The 18,028-nt window shown below is 42.0% G+C and overlaps 1 protein-coding gene across 1 annotated transcript in view; it reads left to right on the top strand.

Annotated features, from left to right (window-relative positions):
• The window catches only part of SCFD2 (sec1 family domain containing 2), a 315,820-nt gene that overhangs the window by 31,088 nt on the left and 266,704 nt on the right, over positions 1-18,028 (top strand). The window contains 1 exon segment of the mRNA XM_084759717.1: positions 11,894-12,069. Coding sequence (XP_084615843.1) covers positions 11,894-12,069 — 176 coding nt within the window.

Raw genomic sequence — 18,028 nt, 5'->3', positions numbered from 1 at the left:
ATTGTCTGTTTTCAGCTAGATGCCTTCAAAGAGTGTTCTATGCCTGAGACCTCTGTTTATTATTGTAGTACTTCTTTTTTTAAAAAAATACTTTATTCAGCTTACATCCTGATTGTTATCCCCTCCCTCACTTGTATCTTCCCGTCTCCCCGCCTCTTTCGCCATATCCCCTCCCCTAAACCTCTGACAGAAGGGGACCTCGTCCCCAACCATATGATCACAGCCTATCAGGTCTCATCCAGGTAGCCTGCTTCCCCTTCTTCTGAGTGCCACCAGGCCTCCCCACCAAGGGGAAGTGACCAAATCGAGGGCACCGGCGTTCATGTCAGAGGCAGTCCTTGCTCTCTCCACAACCATGGAGAATGAGCTGTCTATTGGCTACATCTGAACAATTCACTGTGTGAATTGACCTTGGTTGGTACAGCAGTTTGTGCAGGCTCCCCTGGGTCTAGATCCACCAGCCTTGATGGTCTTCCTGTGGGGCTCCTGGATCCTCAGGGTCCTTCATTCTCCCTGTGCTTCCATACCTCTCTCAACGGGAGTCCAGTAGTAAATTCCAAGTCCCAATCCCCCGCTGAATGGAGTCTCTCAGAGGACATCTATGTTTGCCTAATATTGACTTATAAGGGAGTGTATACATATGTGTCGTGGGTCTGGGTTATCTCACTCGGGATGATCACTTTTAGTGCCATCCATTTGCCTGAAAATTTTGAGGTTTCCTTGTTTTTAATAGCTGCATAGTATTCTATTGTGTAAATGTACCACAGTTTCTTTATCCATTCTTCGGTTGAGGGACATCTAGGTTGTTTCCGGATTCTGGCTATTACGAATAAGGCTGCTATGAACGCAGTTGAGCCAGTGTCCTTGTTGCGTGGTTGAGTATTGTTTGGGGATATGCCCAGGAGTGGTGTAGCTGGGCCTTGAGGGAGCACTATTTCCAGTTTTCTGACATAGCACCAGATTTCCAAAGTAGTTGTACAGGTTTGCAGTCCTGCCAGCAGTGGAGGAGTGTCCCCTTTCTCACGTCCTCGCCAGCATGTGCTGTCACTTGAATTGTTGATCTTAGCCATTCTGATAGGTATAAGATCGAATCTCAGAGGTGGTTTGATTTGCATTTCTCTAATATTGAGAATTCTCTGACATTGAGATTTTCTTTAGTTGTTTCTGGACCATTAGATATCCCTTGGTTGGGAATTCTCTGTTTAGCTCTGTACCCCATTTTTTAATTGGATAATTCGGATTAGTGGTGATTAGTTTCTTACCAGGTGAGGACTTGTTCCACTCATTTGGTTGTTTCTTGATCATTACTCTTTGCTTGTTGTTTTCCGTTGTGCTCTGTAAAGCTCTACTTCCTGTCTTTCTCCTGTCTGCATGTGCTGCCGCCTCCTGCTCTGTGGTAACCATGAGGCCTACAGAAGACATATTGTTGTAATAGACTATTTTAAGCTCACAACAACTTTTGATCACAAACAAATGTGTATAGGCTTTTACTGTTTTTCCCAAATTTATATTTTTTGTTTACAATCAGCTTATTTTGGGGGTATATTCCTTTAACTGACTTAGCTGCAGTTGTTTTTGAAAACGTTAACTTTTGGCTTGCGTACTGGCGCCTTAAAACTTTTCCACGCTGCATTGCAGCAATGAAGCATTCTGACTGTGATTATTTACTCATCTCTACTAGTGAGTTTTAGAGTTTTGGAGACTTTCCTGATCGTAATTACCATCATTTCCTTTCTAAATTAAGAATTTCCTTGAGGACTTTGCAGGGAAGGCTGGGAATGTGCTGAGTTTTGCCTAGGATGCATGAACCCCTAGGTTCAGTCCCCAGCACTGCGTAAAACTCGGCCTGGCAGTACATGTGTGTAACACCAGCGTGCAGTGGGCCTGGGGATCAGAAGTTCATGTGGATGTCACTCTGACTCAGGGGAAAAAAGAATTTCTCCTAAGACAGATTAGTTGGGAAGCTGGATCAGGATTGCCATGGGTTTGAGGCCCACCTGAGCTACGTAATAAGTTCTAAACTTGCCTGGGCTATATAGGAGTGGGACCCTGTCTCAAAAAAGCGAGCAAGGATTCGTGAGCTGCACCTGGAGATGATAAATTTCCTAAATTTGCTTGTCTAGGAAAATCCTTCATTTCTCCATTTCTGAAGTAAAGCTTTCTGAGTGATACAGTGTTAGCTGGCAGGGCCTTCCTTCCCTGGTCCTCCCTGGCCACCTCGCCTTCCTCAGGCTCACCTTCTGCTCCTGCCACCCTCTCCCCTAAGATAACTTCTTCTCATGTCAAGGTCTCCTTTTTACACACACACACACACACACACACACACACACACACACACACACACACTCACACACACACTCTTCACCTGGAGGCCTTTCAATTAACATAAAGGCCTTTACTTTAGTTCATCCACCTTCCTGCTCATGCCATGGTTCTTTACAGCTAAATAAGATGCATTGTATGTTTGCATGTTTTCTTTATTCATCTTCTATCTGACTTAGTTCCAATTTCTTAGCTATTACAAATACTGCAGCGGTAAGCACGGATGTGTAGGATCTCTGTGGCCTGCTGACTTTGCATTCTTTGGATGTCCACTCAGGAGCGGAATAGGTAGATCATATGACAGTTCTGTTTTCATTTTAAAAGTATTTTATTTATTGTGTGTATATGTTTATGTATGGGTGTGCATGTGAGAGAGGGCTTATGTGGAGGTCATGGGACAACTTTTGTGAGCTACTTCTTGCCTTCTGCCTTATTGAGGCACAGTCTCTCTTGTTTCTGCAGCTGCACGGTGTACGTCAGGCTATCTGGTAGGAGAGCTTCTGTGCTCTGTGCTAGTCTCTGCCTCCCAGCTCTGGTAGTGCTGAGATTATAGATAAATGTCCCTGCATCTGGGCCTCTGTGGAGAGTCTGGCGATACAGTTGGTGTTACAAGCTGGCGTTCTCACTCCCTCTGCCAGCTCTTCCATCCAGATGGCTGCTTCTCTCTCCTCCCCACGGTCTGGTTTGGTGTCACTTGCTTGTTTGTGCTCTCTTTGAGGTAATTGGTTATTTTTACTAGTAAACTTCAAAATCTCCAGACAGCATTTTATCTACTTTAGTGCCTATGAATTTAGTAATTGGATTCCTATGATCTCTTAAAGAAATTGTATTACCCATCCTTTTCATACTTCCTGTGTTTTTATGGTACAGTATGCACATCTGTTTAATATATCCTAGGATTTATTTAGAGATCTTCATGTTGAGTTGCCTCCTCTGGATGACTCAGTCCCTAGAATCACTGAGAGAATACAAAAAACTGTTGGAACAGCAACACCACAATGTACAAGATACAGAACACTATGAAGACTGATTAAAACACACTAGTAAATCACTAATCACTATAAACAGGCAACAGGAAACTGATATGAAATTGTCTCTAAAGTTAAAACTTATTTAGAGTAATGTAGAGATAGTAGATGTATGAAATGAAAAAAAAATAAAAGAAGGCATGGAAAAAGGAAAACACTGGAGAAGCAAGATCAAATGATCAAGAGATTAGAAATGGAAAAAAAACTAAACAAAATTCTAATAGTAAGAAACTTTGAAAACAAAATTGGAGCAGGCAGGAGAGATGGTTCATCAGTTTAGAGAACCAGCTATTCCTACAGGGGACCTGGGTTTCATTCCCGGCATCCACATGGTGGCTCATGACTATCTGTACCTCTAGGTGCAGGGGACCTAATGCTCTCTATTGACCTCCTTGGGAATCGAGCATGCACATGCATAAAATAAAATCTAAAAAAAAAAATTAAAAACCCTACAAGTTTAGATAAATGTATGAAGGGGAATAAAAAAGAAAATGCAAGCTTTAAATGTAAAGAAACAATAACAGTCAAAATAGCCAATAAGATAACATCCAAGTACTACAGAAAGTACAGTGTGGATACAAGAAGCCGGGAAGGGGGTGGAGAGACCAATAAAGGTTGGGGAGGGAGGGAAAGAAAAGAAAATAGTTAACCAATGAAAACAGTAAGTAGATGAATCCGTCAAGAGGACAAGCTTGTGGCTGCATCACAGCTGCTTTGCTGAGCTGGAACTGAGGCACCCCCAGCAGTCTGGGTTTTGTACTGGTTTAGGTGCCAGGGGCAGGCTGTCATAATTGGCCTTAGGCTTCAAGTAGTTGAAAGGCAGAGGGTGGGCCTGAGGAGTACCTCTTATGGGTGCTGTTGCCACAGGGTAGTGAGCTGCAACAGCTTGGCTGGGCAATGGTGCCCTGTCATATGAGCCAGTATGGGACAGGATGGCAGAGTCTGGGAGATGAAGGGATGCTGTGGTTGCTGGCCTCTCTCGGGTCTTCCACTAGGGATGCACTCTAGAACTAGCCCTTGTTTCAAGGTGGCACAGCACATAGCATCTTGTGCCAAGACACACTGTGAGCTCCTCTGCTGGAGTCATATACAGTGCGTTTCGCTACAGTCAGCTCAGGGCCGCTCCCTAAGCTGGAGTTAGGACTTGTTCCTTTGCATGGCTCTAAAGAAGTGAAGACTACAGTGATCTTCAGCAGGGATGCAGGCCACTGGAGTCCTGCATAGCTTCATTTCAGGGAGACGCCCCTCCTGCGGGTTTTGTTTTTAAGATATTTTTTAAAAAAGTGTGTGTGTGTGTGTGTGTGTGTGTGTGTGTGTGTGTGTGTGTGTCTGTCTGTCTGTCTGTCTGTCTGTCTGTCTGTCCTGGGAGAGCCCAGATGAGTGTGTGTGTGTGTGTGTGTGTGTGTGTGTGTGCGTGCGCGTGCGCACGCGCGCGCGCGTGTGTCCGTGTCCATGTCCATCCTGGGAGAGCCCAGATGAGAGTTTAGGATCCTCTATAGCTGGAGATACAGGGAGTTGTGAATTACCTAATCTGGGTACTGAGAACTTAATGCAGGTACTCTGCCAAAGCAGTGGGCATTCTTTCTTTTTATTAATTAATTAATTAATTAATTAATCAATCAATGTACTTTACATCCTGGTCCCAGCCTCATCCTTCCTCACCTCCCAGTCGCACCCTCCCTTTCCCCACTCCTCCTCTCCTGTTCCTCAGAAAAGGGGACCCCCCTTCCCATCCACCCCAACTCATCAAGTCCTATCAGGACTGAGCATGTCCTCTTCCCCTGTGGCCTGGCAAGGCAGTCCTGCCAGGAGGGAGTGATCAAAATGAAGGCAACAGAGTGCATGTCATAGATAGCCCCCGCTCCTCCTACTAAGGACCACACGAAGCCTGAGCTGCTCATTGGCTACATCTGTGTAGGGGGTCTGGGTCCAGTGCGTGCCTCAATCTGAGCAAACCCCTCTGGGGCCTGCTTAGTTGGCTTTGTTAGTCTTGTGGAGCTCCTGTCTCCTCCAGGTCCTTTTTTCCTCCCCCCCTGCCCCCCCCCACTTTTTCACAACATTCACAGTATGCACTCTTAACTGCTGGTCTGTTTCTGCAGCCCACCTTCCTGGCCTTTTCTTTTCTTTTCTTCTCTCCCTCCCACCCTTCCCCCCCCCCCACATCCAGCCTTTTCTTTCTTTAGTGGGAGCAGGGACAGCAGAGACAAGAAGTTTCCTCTTGGTCTGTGTGGCCATCCTGGGTTTTTGCTAACATACTTCTTCACTTCCCTCTTCTAAATGGAGCATCTGGAAATTGGGGAGTTTCTTTGTCTGGACGTGGAAGGCAGCATGAGTGCTAGGCACCTGAAGTTGGACATCTTGTTTTTGCTAAGGAATTCTGAATTAGAGATTTTGACGCCAGAGTTTAAAAAACAAACAAACCTAAGTGCATGATATGGCAAAAGACTCCTGGCTCCTGAGTGGCAATTTCTTTATTCAGAAGTTCTTTTAAGAGCAGACAGTCTGCCTATGAATGGACCCATGAAGGAAAACATTACGCTGGCACCTAATATTCCTTCCCTGGATAGAGAATTCCTTCTTGCTGTCTGCTGCGATGTAATTGATGTGGCATTGTTAGCCCTGGGAAGGCAAGACTTCCATAGGAAGGCAAGCCATAACTGTTTCTGGTGTTTTTATATTTCACCGTTCTGTGTAACTTTAGTGAGAGCTGTTTATTTTCTCTCTGGGACCTGTGATTCTGTGGTAGTTGGACTTTATTCCAGACCAGCCTTAGAAAACATCCTCTGGCAGATTTCTTTGGACCCACTGAATTGATTTGCTTCATAGAACTAAGTGCTATTTTTAAATGAGTTTCTTCTTCTCCTGTAACTGTATATACTATGACCACAAGACTAAAAAAAAAAAAAAGTGTGTGTAACCAGAGCATACTCTACTAAAGCATGTTGCCCTAACCTTCTTGAGTATTTATGGTGTTATAAAGTGGACATCAGTTCACAGCTGGGCCTTATCCAAGCGTCACTGTACAGATGGCTGTGTATACTGCCCTTCACATGCCTGTGGAGGAAGATTTATAAGGCCTTATTCTCTCTCTGTCTTTCCCTTTTAATAATTCGTTTCTGTGTCTAATAGTCATCATGATCAGGAAATGTTTTTCTCATGTGTGGCTTAAATCTCTCCATCTGCACCTTAGCCATATTTCTTTACCCTTTGACCTCAGTGGAGGTGGGAAGCAGGCAGTTACTATTACTCCTCAATTTCTGTGGCTGTTGAAAGACGGAGCTTTACCCATTGTACAAATCAGTGGTAGTAATAAAGTCAAATTTCCCAGAGAAAAATAAACATCTGTCCATTCTACATGAAACAGACACTACTTTGTTTCAGAATCAAGAGAGTATTAAGAAAGCGATACCAGTACAAGTTTATGGGAAATTCAGATGAGCACACACATAAACCAAAGCATTGGTATTTCCCTCTCTTCCCTACCTTCACCCTCTGCTTTGCAAAGTAACTTGTGAATAAGGAACTTTAGCTACACTATATAATTAAGCATTGCTAGGAACAGTTATATATTTATATGGATGTAAGCAAGGTTGATTGATTTTTCAACGTTTAGGTGTAACCTATAGGAAAAGCTTGCAATACTAAACTATGTTTATGGAGTGAAATACAAGTCACAATAAATTCTGACCAGGCGAAAACAAAGGGACAGGTGATTTAAAGGATGGAAGGCAGGAAGCTCAGAAGTAAAAAGAGGGAATAAAGACTAATATCTTTTTGGAACTTGAACAATGTGGCTCTTTTTGTATGTGACAACAAATAAGACAGCTTAAGCATATGCTGTTAGCTGTGACACGCCACAGGTGGGGGTGTTGAGTGCTTTGTTTGTAGACAGCATCGTGATCTCTTTCTCTTGTTTCCCATCATCCTGGGGGGCCTCGGGGCAGGCATTCATCCTTCTGTGCATAATTTACAAAATCGCTCAGCCATTCTTTTTGAAATCGGACTTATTCTTTCATGGCGTCATACATACAATGTACTCTGATTATATCTTCCCCACTACCCTCTCTTATATCCCAGCTGAAACCCTGTTCCCCCTACAAGTACCTTCTCTGCATTACCCGTTGTCAATATGTGACATTTGGCTCTTCATATTGGCTACTGAGTCAAGATTCTTCTGGCTCTAACAGTGCCATCTGCCATTAATAGTTAAATTTAGCAAAGTTGCCTCCTTAGTCTATATACTATTTATCTGCATTCCTGAAAAAACTTGTATTTTGCAAAGCTTACTTTAGGCATCAAGGCTCATTGTGAAAGGGAAAATTACCTTCAGAACAGCCCATTCCATAAATACACACACACACACACACACACACACACACACACACACACACACATGCATATATATACAACCTTGTAATCAAAGCATTAACAAAAACAATAAAAATGTTAACAAAGTATTGTTACAGTTAAAAAGACATAGTTAATTTTTACACATTAATCTTATAGCAAATATACGACTTGATATCAAGTACTGAGGTCATCTCCTAGAGAAATGGAGGCTGTTTAGCCTTGGAGGCAAAGGCCAACACTCTAAAGATGATGGTCATTGAGCAGGATGCAGGTCAGGACAGGCATGGCCTGAGAGCTGAGAGGCACACTGGAGATGGGTACCACTCAGCTCTACCTGTAGTTTGTGCTGCTCAGCTCTGTCTATTTACTTTCTTTTCTCTCAAGAGATAAGTGCATTTTAATAAGTTTGCTTTAATGTACTGAATTAGTAGTTTTAAGACTTAAAAGTCACTTTTCCAGTGTCAAAATGTCACTTTCCAAAAAGTTGCTGTATATCATTGTGGCCTTGACATAAAGTAGTCTTTCTTTTATGGTCCTTAAAAGTATCTTGCAAAGCCTTCTGGGTTGACATTTTTAAATCACCATGTAAATCTGCTTGGCAGGTGTTGCCCCTACCCCACCCCTTTCCTGAAATGAAGTATGGCTAACTGTTCTATTACTTATTCAATGCCTAAGTTCTTACTGCTTGCCATTTAGTTGATGGAACTGGGGGCCTTTATTTAATTTCTCATTGTAGCCTTTTTTTTTTTTTTTTGGTCTGATGACTTTACTTGACATAATAACATTGATACAAAACCACTTCTGTGTAACTACTTGTAACTTTTATTCCAAACACATAAAATATGCAATATTTACAGTATTTTCCTTTTGTAACTGCAGTGCTTTAAACTGCATAAAGCATCATAGTAAAAAAGGTTTACAGATAAAAGATTCAGAATAGGGAAATCATGCTCGTATCAGAGCTCTCAGATGGAGTTGTAATGTGCAATCGCTGATATCATGGAAGTGGGTTTTTTTTTGTTAATTGGCTGTTTGCATTTGTTTTTGTTTGTTTATTTTTGTATAAGGTTGTGGGTATATTCTAAAATGTCACAAGCTTACTTTAAAGCATCTATGTAAAACACTCTTCTTCCAGCTTCCAGTCTGAATGTTTCTCCAGTTAGGAAAATAGTCTACTTTGATGGCACAGCTGATGCCATGTTGGTGATGTGGGTGTGGAAGAAGAGGACAGACTGCGGACCAGAGCAGTGATGCCTACTGACTGTCCGCTCATGGTGTGGGGTTTGCTTGGCTTATGTGGGAAAGAGGCATTGCCTAAGTCTGAAGTGTTTTCTAATTGAAGACACCTTTATTTTAAAAATGAGCATCTGCTGAGGCTAGGGTATGTCTCAGCAGTAGACCACTTGCCTAGAGTGGGTGAGGCAAAAGTATAGCTTAGAGTTATTATAAGAAAAATCTAAACAGATCATCTGGTGATTCTAATTTCCTGAGTTTTTAAAACTGAGTCCCACGACACACATGGACTTTCATACTCAGGAGAGTTATCTTTCTTTACTGTCACATTCATGATGAATACCATTTGTACAGTTGTTAAATGGATCTCCCCCCTCCGCCCCACCCTACCCCACTCCTCGCTCTCTTGTGGTGTTGGGGATTGAGCGGAAGGTTTTCTGCTCACCAGGAAGGCAGTCTACCAGGGAGCTGTATCCTAGGCTCCTTCCATGTGCGATGAGGATTGAACCTAGGGCCTCGCACATGCTAGGCAAACATCTCTCTCTCTCTCTCTCTCTCTCTCTCTCTCTCTCTCTCTCTCTCTCTCTCAAAAAGATTTATTGATTATTATGTATACAGTGCTCTGCCTGCATGTACACCTGAAGGCCAGAAGGCATCAGAACACATTATAGATGGTTGTGAGCCACCATGTGGTTGCTGGGAATTGAACTCAGGACCTCTGGAGAAGTCAGTGTCCTTAACCTCTGAGCCATCTCTCCAGCCCATGGATGTCTCTTTCAATGGACTATAATCTGTTTTCAGAATCCACACTGCCATCATCTTCAGTGTAGCACAGAAATAAATCCACAGAGAAGGCTGAGGATATAGATCAACATAATTTGCAAAGCAGTGGGTGCACAAAACTCACACCAGTCTTGGGTTCTGAACACTTTAGGTTAGTGTTTGTTTTCACAAATTTAATACAATAAGTTTCAGAAAGTATGAAATATTGCAAAGTATGTAACATTACATGTAAATCATGAGAAGCTGAGTTGATTGGGAGGGCATGAAGGAGACATTTGTCCATAGGTTATTTCCAGCAGCATTGTCTTTATTTCTGTGCCTTGCATGAAAAAATATATAATATTTATATTTATGTTTATTATATTATACATTATAGGTTTATATATTATTTAATATATTCACATATTTATTACATTCTATTATATACTTATATTATATATAAAATGTATATATAATAAGGAAACTAATTAAGATACAAAAAAAGGCTTGAATGGACACTTCACTTGAAAAAGTATTGGATGTCAGAGGAGCACCTGATCACCTTCACTAGCCCTTTGAAATGCAAATCAAACCATAGATAGATAGGTAGGTAGATAGATAGATAGATAGATAGATAGATAGATAGATAGATAGATATCAGGATGAGTCTGTGCCTTGTTGAGGAACCAGAGAGACTTATGAGGTATTGTAATTTCCTGTTCTTTTTTTTTTAGAGGCTTACCATCATACATTGATAAGAAGAAACTTTAGAATTTTTTAATCTTATCACAGAATTTTGTTTAAAAGGGAGACATGATTTAGGCTTTTATGTTTCTCATGGCCAAGTCTGTTTTGTGTCTATTATGATCTTCAGCAAAAGCTACTTATTAAGTGGCGTTTGCTGGTAACACGTGGCAGACACTGAGCTCGGAGTGCCTTGGGTGAGGCTAGCAGATGTGAGTGGACCTAGTTTGCTGCTCCTATAGCTGCTGAGAGTCAGAGGAGGGTATGTGTCTTTAAGTGCCTGCGTGTGCTGAGTCAGCGTAGGTGCTTTTATTACAAATTGAAATAACTGTAAGTATAACAGTAAACAGTTGAAATTCACTTTCAGAGAACAGTGCCCAGCGTGGCATTGGCGAGGTCTATAGGAATGCTTGGCTCTGTGACTTCCTTTTGTCTGATGAGGAGAATTTAGTGTATAGGAGCCTGATGACTGTCCACTGTGAAATTTAACAAGTCGGAGAGCGGAAAATGAGTTCACCAAAGGACCTTGAAGGAGTGTATCAGTCCACCGTGTGCCTGTGTTTGCACACACTTTGTACATTTCCCCTCATTGGCAATTTACCCTCATTTGCCATATACTTTTTTTTTGTTCTATGTAACATACAGCCTTAAACTTTATGAGTACAGTTATGAGGTCCTTGATACCAGCGATAAAGGTTTTAGCCACAATTCTAACATGGTGTGTGTGTGTGTGTGTGTGTGTGTGTGTGTGTGTGTGTGTGTGTGAGAAAAAGTTTTCTATTTACTTCTTGGATTCTTTTTTGTTGTTACAGATTTATTTATTTATTTTGGTTTTTCAAGTCATGGTTTCTCTGTGTAGCCTTGGCTGTCCTGGACTCACTTTGTAGACCAGGCTGGCCTCGAACTCACAGCGATCCGCCTGCCTCTGCCTTAACGAGTGCTGGGATTAAAAGCATGCACCACCACACCCGGCACAGATTTATTTATTTATTATGTCTACAATGTTCTGCCTGCATGGTGCACACCAGAAGATAGTTGTGATAGAGAGATGGTTGTGAGCCACCATGTGGTTGCTAGGAATTGAACTCAGAACGTCTGGAAGAGCAGCCAGCGCCCCTAACCTCTGAGCCACCTCCCCAAAGCACCTCTTGGATTCTTGTATCATATGTCATGCAGAGATACTCTATATTGAGATCAACAAATATATCTGTGCCTGAATTTGAAAACTCTTTCAGGATATTAGAAAATTATCAAATGAGTTCTACTGGCAATATGCCTTGGCCAGTTGGCTTAATTCAACCAGCTTGGCTGTCGTCTTTGCGCTGCTGGGAGACCCATAGGATGATCAGCTCAGGAGCCCTGTGCACACACAGGACAGCAGCTTTCTCAGGCCTCCTCGTCATCATCTGGTAAAAGTGAAGAGAGTGCACTGATACACTTTCATGTTTCCCCAGGAAGGGTCACTCCAGGGCAGCTCATGGCCTATATTCAGCTCTTCAAGAACAACCTCAGTGCTCTTACAAATCACTGTGGGCTCCTCCAGCTCGGGATGGCCACCGCTCAAACCCTGAAGCACCCACAGACCGCCAAGTGGGATAACTTTCTGGCATTTGAAAGGCTCCTTCTACAGGTATGTTGTTAATATGTTACTGACTGGAGTTATGACTTCTAGGAAAGCACGTGGAGTAATCATATTGTTGACGTCAATTGTGCTTTGAGTGAGGATGGTCCCTGTAGGGTCAGACGTTTCAATACTTGGTCCCTGGTTGGTGGCATTGCTTGGATAGGTTTAGGAGGTGTGGCCTTGGCAGAGGAAGTGTGTCACTGTGGATGGGCTTTGAGGACTCAAGCCACACACAATTCCCAGTTTGCTTTCTTGACTTCATGCGTGTGGCTTAAGGTGTGGGCTTTCAGCTTCTGCTCCAGCTGCTATGACAGCCTGCTGCCACGCTTCCCTATTGTGGTGGTGATGGACTGCTAACCCTCTGGGACTGTAAGCCCAAAGAAAGCCTGCTTTCTGACTGTTGCCTTGGGCGTGGTGTTTTACCATGGCAACAGGAAAATAGCTAATATATGTCCCCTGTATCAAATGCTCTCAATGCCACCCAGTTAAAGTTCAGCCAAAACATTTTCACTTTCACATTCACATTATTACATTGTTATCTTTGACTTCTTAGTTTTTTTGACCATTTTGCTAACTTCTGGAAACCTTTCATTTTTATGCCTTTTGGATCTTTCTATATCTTCATAGTCTTTATTTAATTCTTGCAACTTTCCTCTAAGAAACTCCAGGTATTTATATTCTTCTGGCACTACCCCTCCTGTAGTCTGTAAACAATGTAGACCACATGCCTTAAAGTAATGATTAGCAACAGATGGAAGTAGGTAAATTCTATTTGTAGTGTTTAGTGTGAGGTCTGTTTGTTTGGGAAGAAACTGTCTATGATTTATGAAATGTCTTCATAGGAAACTTTTTATAAATTTGTATTTTTATATTATAGATATAAATTATAGAGCATTTATTTATTATAATGTATTTTAAAGTATAATATTATAAGATACAAACTTACATAATATGACAAGCATCTATGCACATTCCATACAGGCACAATATAATTTACCATTTTCCGTAATTGTCCTTATACCCTTTTAATTAAAGAACAATGTTAGAGATGAATTGAGGCATCTTTGATAGAGATTTTCCCTGTTCTGGTTCTTTCCCCCCTAAAGGTAGTCCTAGCTCTATTTCTTGCTTTTAAGTTTTCTCTAAATATTTATTTTTCTATATAAATAGTACCTTACAGTTATTATGGGCTGTAATTTTTACATAAGTTACACTATTCTGTAAATATACTTAAACAATTGATTTTGCCTTTCAACTTCCTATTTCCAAGACCACTCAGAGTGATGCATATAGTTTGTTCATTTGCACCATGCCATGAGTATACACTTGATGTATGTAACTATAGTGGTGTTCAGCGGGGCTGTTCCACTGAAGGGGTGTGTGTAGGAGCAGGTGTGAGCATCCCGTACCTGTCTTCAGAAGGCAGTGGGAGCAGCTTCTCCAGGGCATGTACTTTGGGGAGTTTATTGGGCCACTGTCGGTCGAGGTAACAAGGACAGGCAGCTTATGCTTCTGACTCTGGCCCAGGTTTCGCCACTAGATGTTATGAGCGGCTAAGGATTTCTTCCTTCGTGCTGAGGAAGTGCCTTCCTAATCTCATTTGCTGCTGTTTTGTTTCTAAAGCTTGCATCAATTCAACCTGGCTTATGTCACTTGGGAACTTTTAAAAGGACTGTTTCATTGTCTTCCTTTAACCTCTTAATGTGAGGAACTGAATTACAGGATTCTAAGTTTGAAATAGTCATCGTTTTGTTCCTGGGCAACTTCAACTTGGTCTTTATGTTTGTTCTCTGCCTTTGTCTCTAACCCCTGTGTGTGTGTGTGTGTGTGTGTGTGTGTGTGTGTGTGTGTGTGTGTGTCCATGTGCATGCTCACATGCTTGGTTTTGTTTATTGATACTTTCCTGGATGTTTTTATGAATGCTCATAGTTGAAATTAACTTTTTTTTTTTTTTTTTTTTTTTTTTTTTTTTTTTGGTTTTTCGAGACAGGGTTTCTCTGTGTAGCCTTGGCTGTCCTAGACTCACTTTGTAGACCAGGCTGGCCTCGAACTCACAACAATCCGCTTGCCTCTGCCTCCCAAGTGCTGGGATTAAAGGCGTGTGCCACCACCGCCAGGCAACATTTTTTTCTTTATTGTGCTGTATTGTATGGTTTTGACAAGAGGTATTAGTGGTTTAGTAAAGTCTGTGTGAGTTTGCTTTGATTTTCTAATGTCTGGACCTACTTGTTTTGAAAAAGGAACTTATCTCTTGCTTAAAAATAAAACAGGTCTAAGAAATTATCTGGACTTATGATTTGTCACATTAATATTTACAACAATAGTATGAGTGATCACTAACTATTGAGTGATTTAAAGCTATAATTTCTTTCTTTTTTCCTTTTAAAAGCTATAATTTCTTTACTCCCTTATGTATTTGACTTATTTTCTGATACAAGTGTTTTAAGTGTCTCATGACTGTGTTTAGCACTTAACTTTTATGTATTCAAGACACAGTTTCCCTGTGAAATCTTGGCTGTCCTGTACTCTCTTTGTAGACTAGACTGGCCTCGACATGCCTCTGCCTACTGAGTGTTGGGATTAAAGGCATGGGCCACCATGTCCGGCTCTTTTTCCACATTCTCTTTTATTTTTTTTTTAATCTTTATAATTTTTTAACTGTAAATACACGAGTTCTCTTGCTATGATTGTGTCTCCCTCCTCCCTCCCTCCCTTCACTATTCTCCGCTATCCTCAGAACACGTGGCTGCGTTCCTCACCCCATGGTGTGTAGCCTCCATCAGTTCTCCTGCCAGCCCTCGGCACATCTTCACCCGGTTCTCTTCCTAGTCAAGGCTCTGGCCAAGTCCACACAGATGCTCCCTGCCACTCAGGTCTAGAACCCCCTGTTGACAGCTTCCTACTATGTACTCTCCTTTGCTAGCACGCAGACATCTGTCACCGTGCTGGCCCTACGTCTACCAGGTACATAGTACCCTTCTTCCCTTCCCAAGCTCCACCACGGCTCCCAGATGCAGCTTCTGATATTGTGTGTCAGCCTCTGCCATTGCCACTTCACTGTTGAGATGTCCTTACCTACTCAGGCTCTGATGCTGTCTTCAGTGTTGTGGCCCCCAAGCTCTGGCCAGATTTCTTTGGATCCTAATAACCCCAGGGTGGCTGCCGATGCCTTCCTTCCTTCCTTCCTTCCTTCCTTCCTTCCTTCCTTCCTTCCTTCCTTCCTTCCTTCCTCAGAACCTCCCTGTACTCCAAGATGTCCTCTTTACCACTGTGTTTATGCACACCAACTTTCCTCCCCTTGCTTAGGGTCCAGCACCCAGCACTGAGACATCCATTCTCCACGTAGATGTCCTTCATCCCTCAGGCTGGGACAGCCCATGCTAGCCCTGGCCCTGTGCCCAGGTGATCTCCTTATTTGCCGTGGCTCTAACAGCCTGCGCTGGCTGGCGTCTCTTCTCCTGAGCGACATCATCTTCACCTGATAGCTAGCTCTAAGCCACTGGGCACCCTCTCTTGTGCTCCCCACTGGACGATGGGAACAGACTCTGCTTCTACATACCAGTCATGTCTGCTAAGATTAGCCCCAGGCTTCAAAGAGAATGAGAGCATCTCAAAGCAAGGTTTGATAGAGATCTTCTCCTTAGGATGATAATAATCTGCTAGCTTACTACCGGTGCCCAAGGAAACTTTAGAAAATATGAGCTCTAAGCCATCTCATTTGCAGTGAGCTGTTTGAGTCCTCCATCCATTGCATGTGGTGGTATCAGAGTGCTCCATCAACAGCAGTGTGCAGAATGACCGGGAATGTGACAGTGAACTTACTGAAGCCGTCCTCTGAGTCTAGTTGTACATTGCTCTGGCTGGTGCGAACTACTTAGGCAAACCTATAAACTAGCCATTGTAATTGCTCTTTGTTGATGAACATTTATTTTATATAGCACACACCCATTAGTTTAACAAGTCAAAATATATACTCAGTGTCCTTTTACAGATTTGGCTAGAAATTAGAGCATTTTAGTTTATTTTGAGCACAAGGACAACATTTAGCTTTCCCCAAAGGCATGAGAAATCTCAGCTGGAGCTGAGGGTTAATTACTTCTTTGAAGTTTCATTTCTACCACTGCCTGCTGGGCCTCCATCTCTGCAACATCACACTGCTGGCCAGGCCCCATCACTGCAACATCACCCTCCTGGCTGGACCTCCATCACTGCAACATCACCCTCCTGGCCAGGCCTCCATCACTGCAACATCACACTGCTGGCTGGGCCTCCATCACTGTAACATCACACAGCTGGCCGGGCTCCATCATTGCAGCGTCACACTGCTGGCCGGGCTCCATCACTGCAACATCACACTGCTGGCCGGGCCTTCGTCACTGCAACCTCGGTTTCCCATCTTAGAAAACTAGCATATGGTACACACTCTCCTGCTAATCAAATTTGGATTTTGCTGTGAAGACTTCAACTGAGGCTCTGGAATACAAATCTACTGAATCAGGCTTTTAATTAAGAGTTTGTCCAAAATAAACTCTGGAGAAAATCTCATATATGCCAGCAGTGATTATATTTTTAAAAAATAGGTGACGAAAGGTCTTCCTAACTCTTTCTGTCTCATCCCCAGGGTCTATAGCAGTGTTTTATGCATTGAACATATATATAGTAATTGTCAGATAATTCTGTTCACAGATAGTACCGGCTGAACCCAGACACACAGAGACTTGTGTTAATCATGGATGTGGTTACAAATTTCTTAAGGAATTGTGTTATTTTAACTTATTTTTTTTCCCAGTTTACAACTGGGGCATCGGGCATTCATTTTCTAAAAATGCTTTATTGTTTTATTTTCTATGTATCAGCATTTTGTCTACATGTCTTTTCCTGTGGAATCCATGGAAGGGTGTTGGTTCCCCTGCAGCTGAAGTTACACATGGTTGTGAGTCACTGGGTTGGTGCTGGGAATCGAACCCAGGTCATATGAAAGAGTGGCCAGTGCCCTCAATTGCGAAGCCACCTCTCCAGTACCTGCACTGCTTTTTAAAATGTGTTAAATTTCCCTTTAACAGATGTATAAAACACCAAAATTGTGCATATGTATAAAACAACACAATGATTAGTGATGTAGTGTTCAAGTCAGATTAAACGTGGCTCTAGCATTGTTTTTCATGATAAAACCTTCGAGTGTCCTTGGCAGGGTTTGAAATGTGTGGTCTGCTGCTGCTATGTAGATCCAGCAGCTGTTACCGCAGCAGCACACTGGGACCACAGGGCTGGTCTCCTAAGTCAAAACCAAGATTTTCTTAGCTTGGCATTAAGGTGTGGGATTTTCCATTTTTATAATATAGCAAGAAAATTTAGATAAGAAAGCAAAACTGACATATGAATGCAGTATCTCTTCATGTTGTTTTGGACTGAATGAAATTATAGGCACACATCACTAAGTTCTGTGCCAGGCACCTAGCAAGTGCTCAACAAGCAGGAATCATCATTTGTTCTTTCAGATGAGCAATGTGTTTGAGATGTCAACTCATTTAATGCAAGTAGCACCTTTAATATATTCTCTCCTGTACTTTGTTTTTCTAAATTAAAATTTATTGAATCAAAATGAGTACCATTTTAAGTTACTGTTTGATAACACTCAACTGTATTTACCTTTAAGTCTTCAGTATATAGCTGATGTTTTTATGCTAATTGTTATGGGAAAAAGCTTTTATTGGCTGTAATATAATTTACGGTGGTTATAAAACGCTAGCAAGCTATGGCATAGAGGAAGCAGCTGTGTTTATAGTTCCTATAGCACACATTTTGTAAATATATACGTATTATCCTTCTTTTGCTGTTGCTTTATATAAAACTCCAATTTTGGAAAATAGGTTTTAAATGAAAAACTAAATGAACTATAAATCAATTCAAGGCTATACAGGTATAATATTGTTTTAGCTTAAATTGTATCTGTCTTTGCAATCAA

Source organism: Acomys minous, assembly GCF_964271855.1.
Source record: "Acomys minous genome assembly, chromosome: 15".
In the NCBI taxonomy this organism is placed as follows: domain Eukaryota; kingdom Metazoa; phylum Chordata; class Mammalia; order Rodentia; family Muridae; genus Acomys; species Acomys minous.
This window is presented reverse-complemented; position numbering and strand designations above follow the sequence as displayed.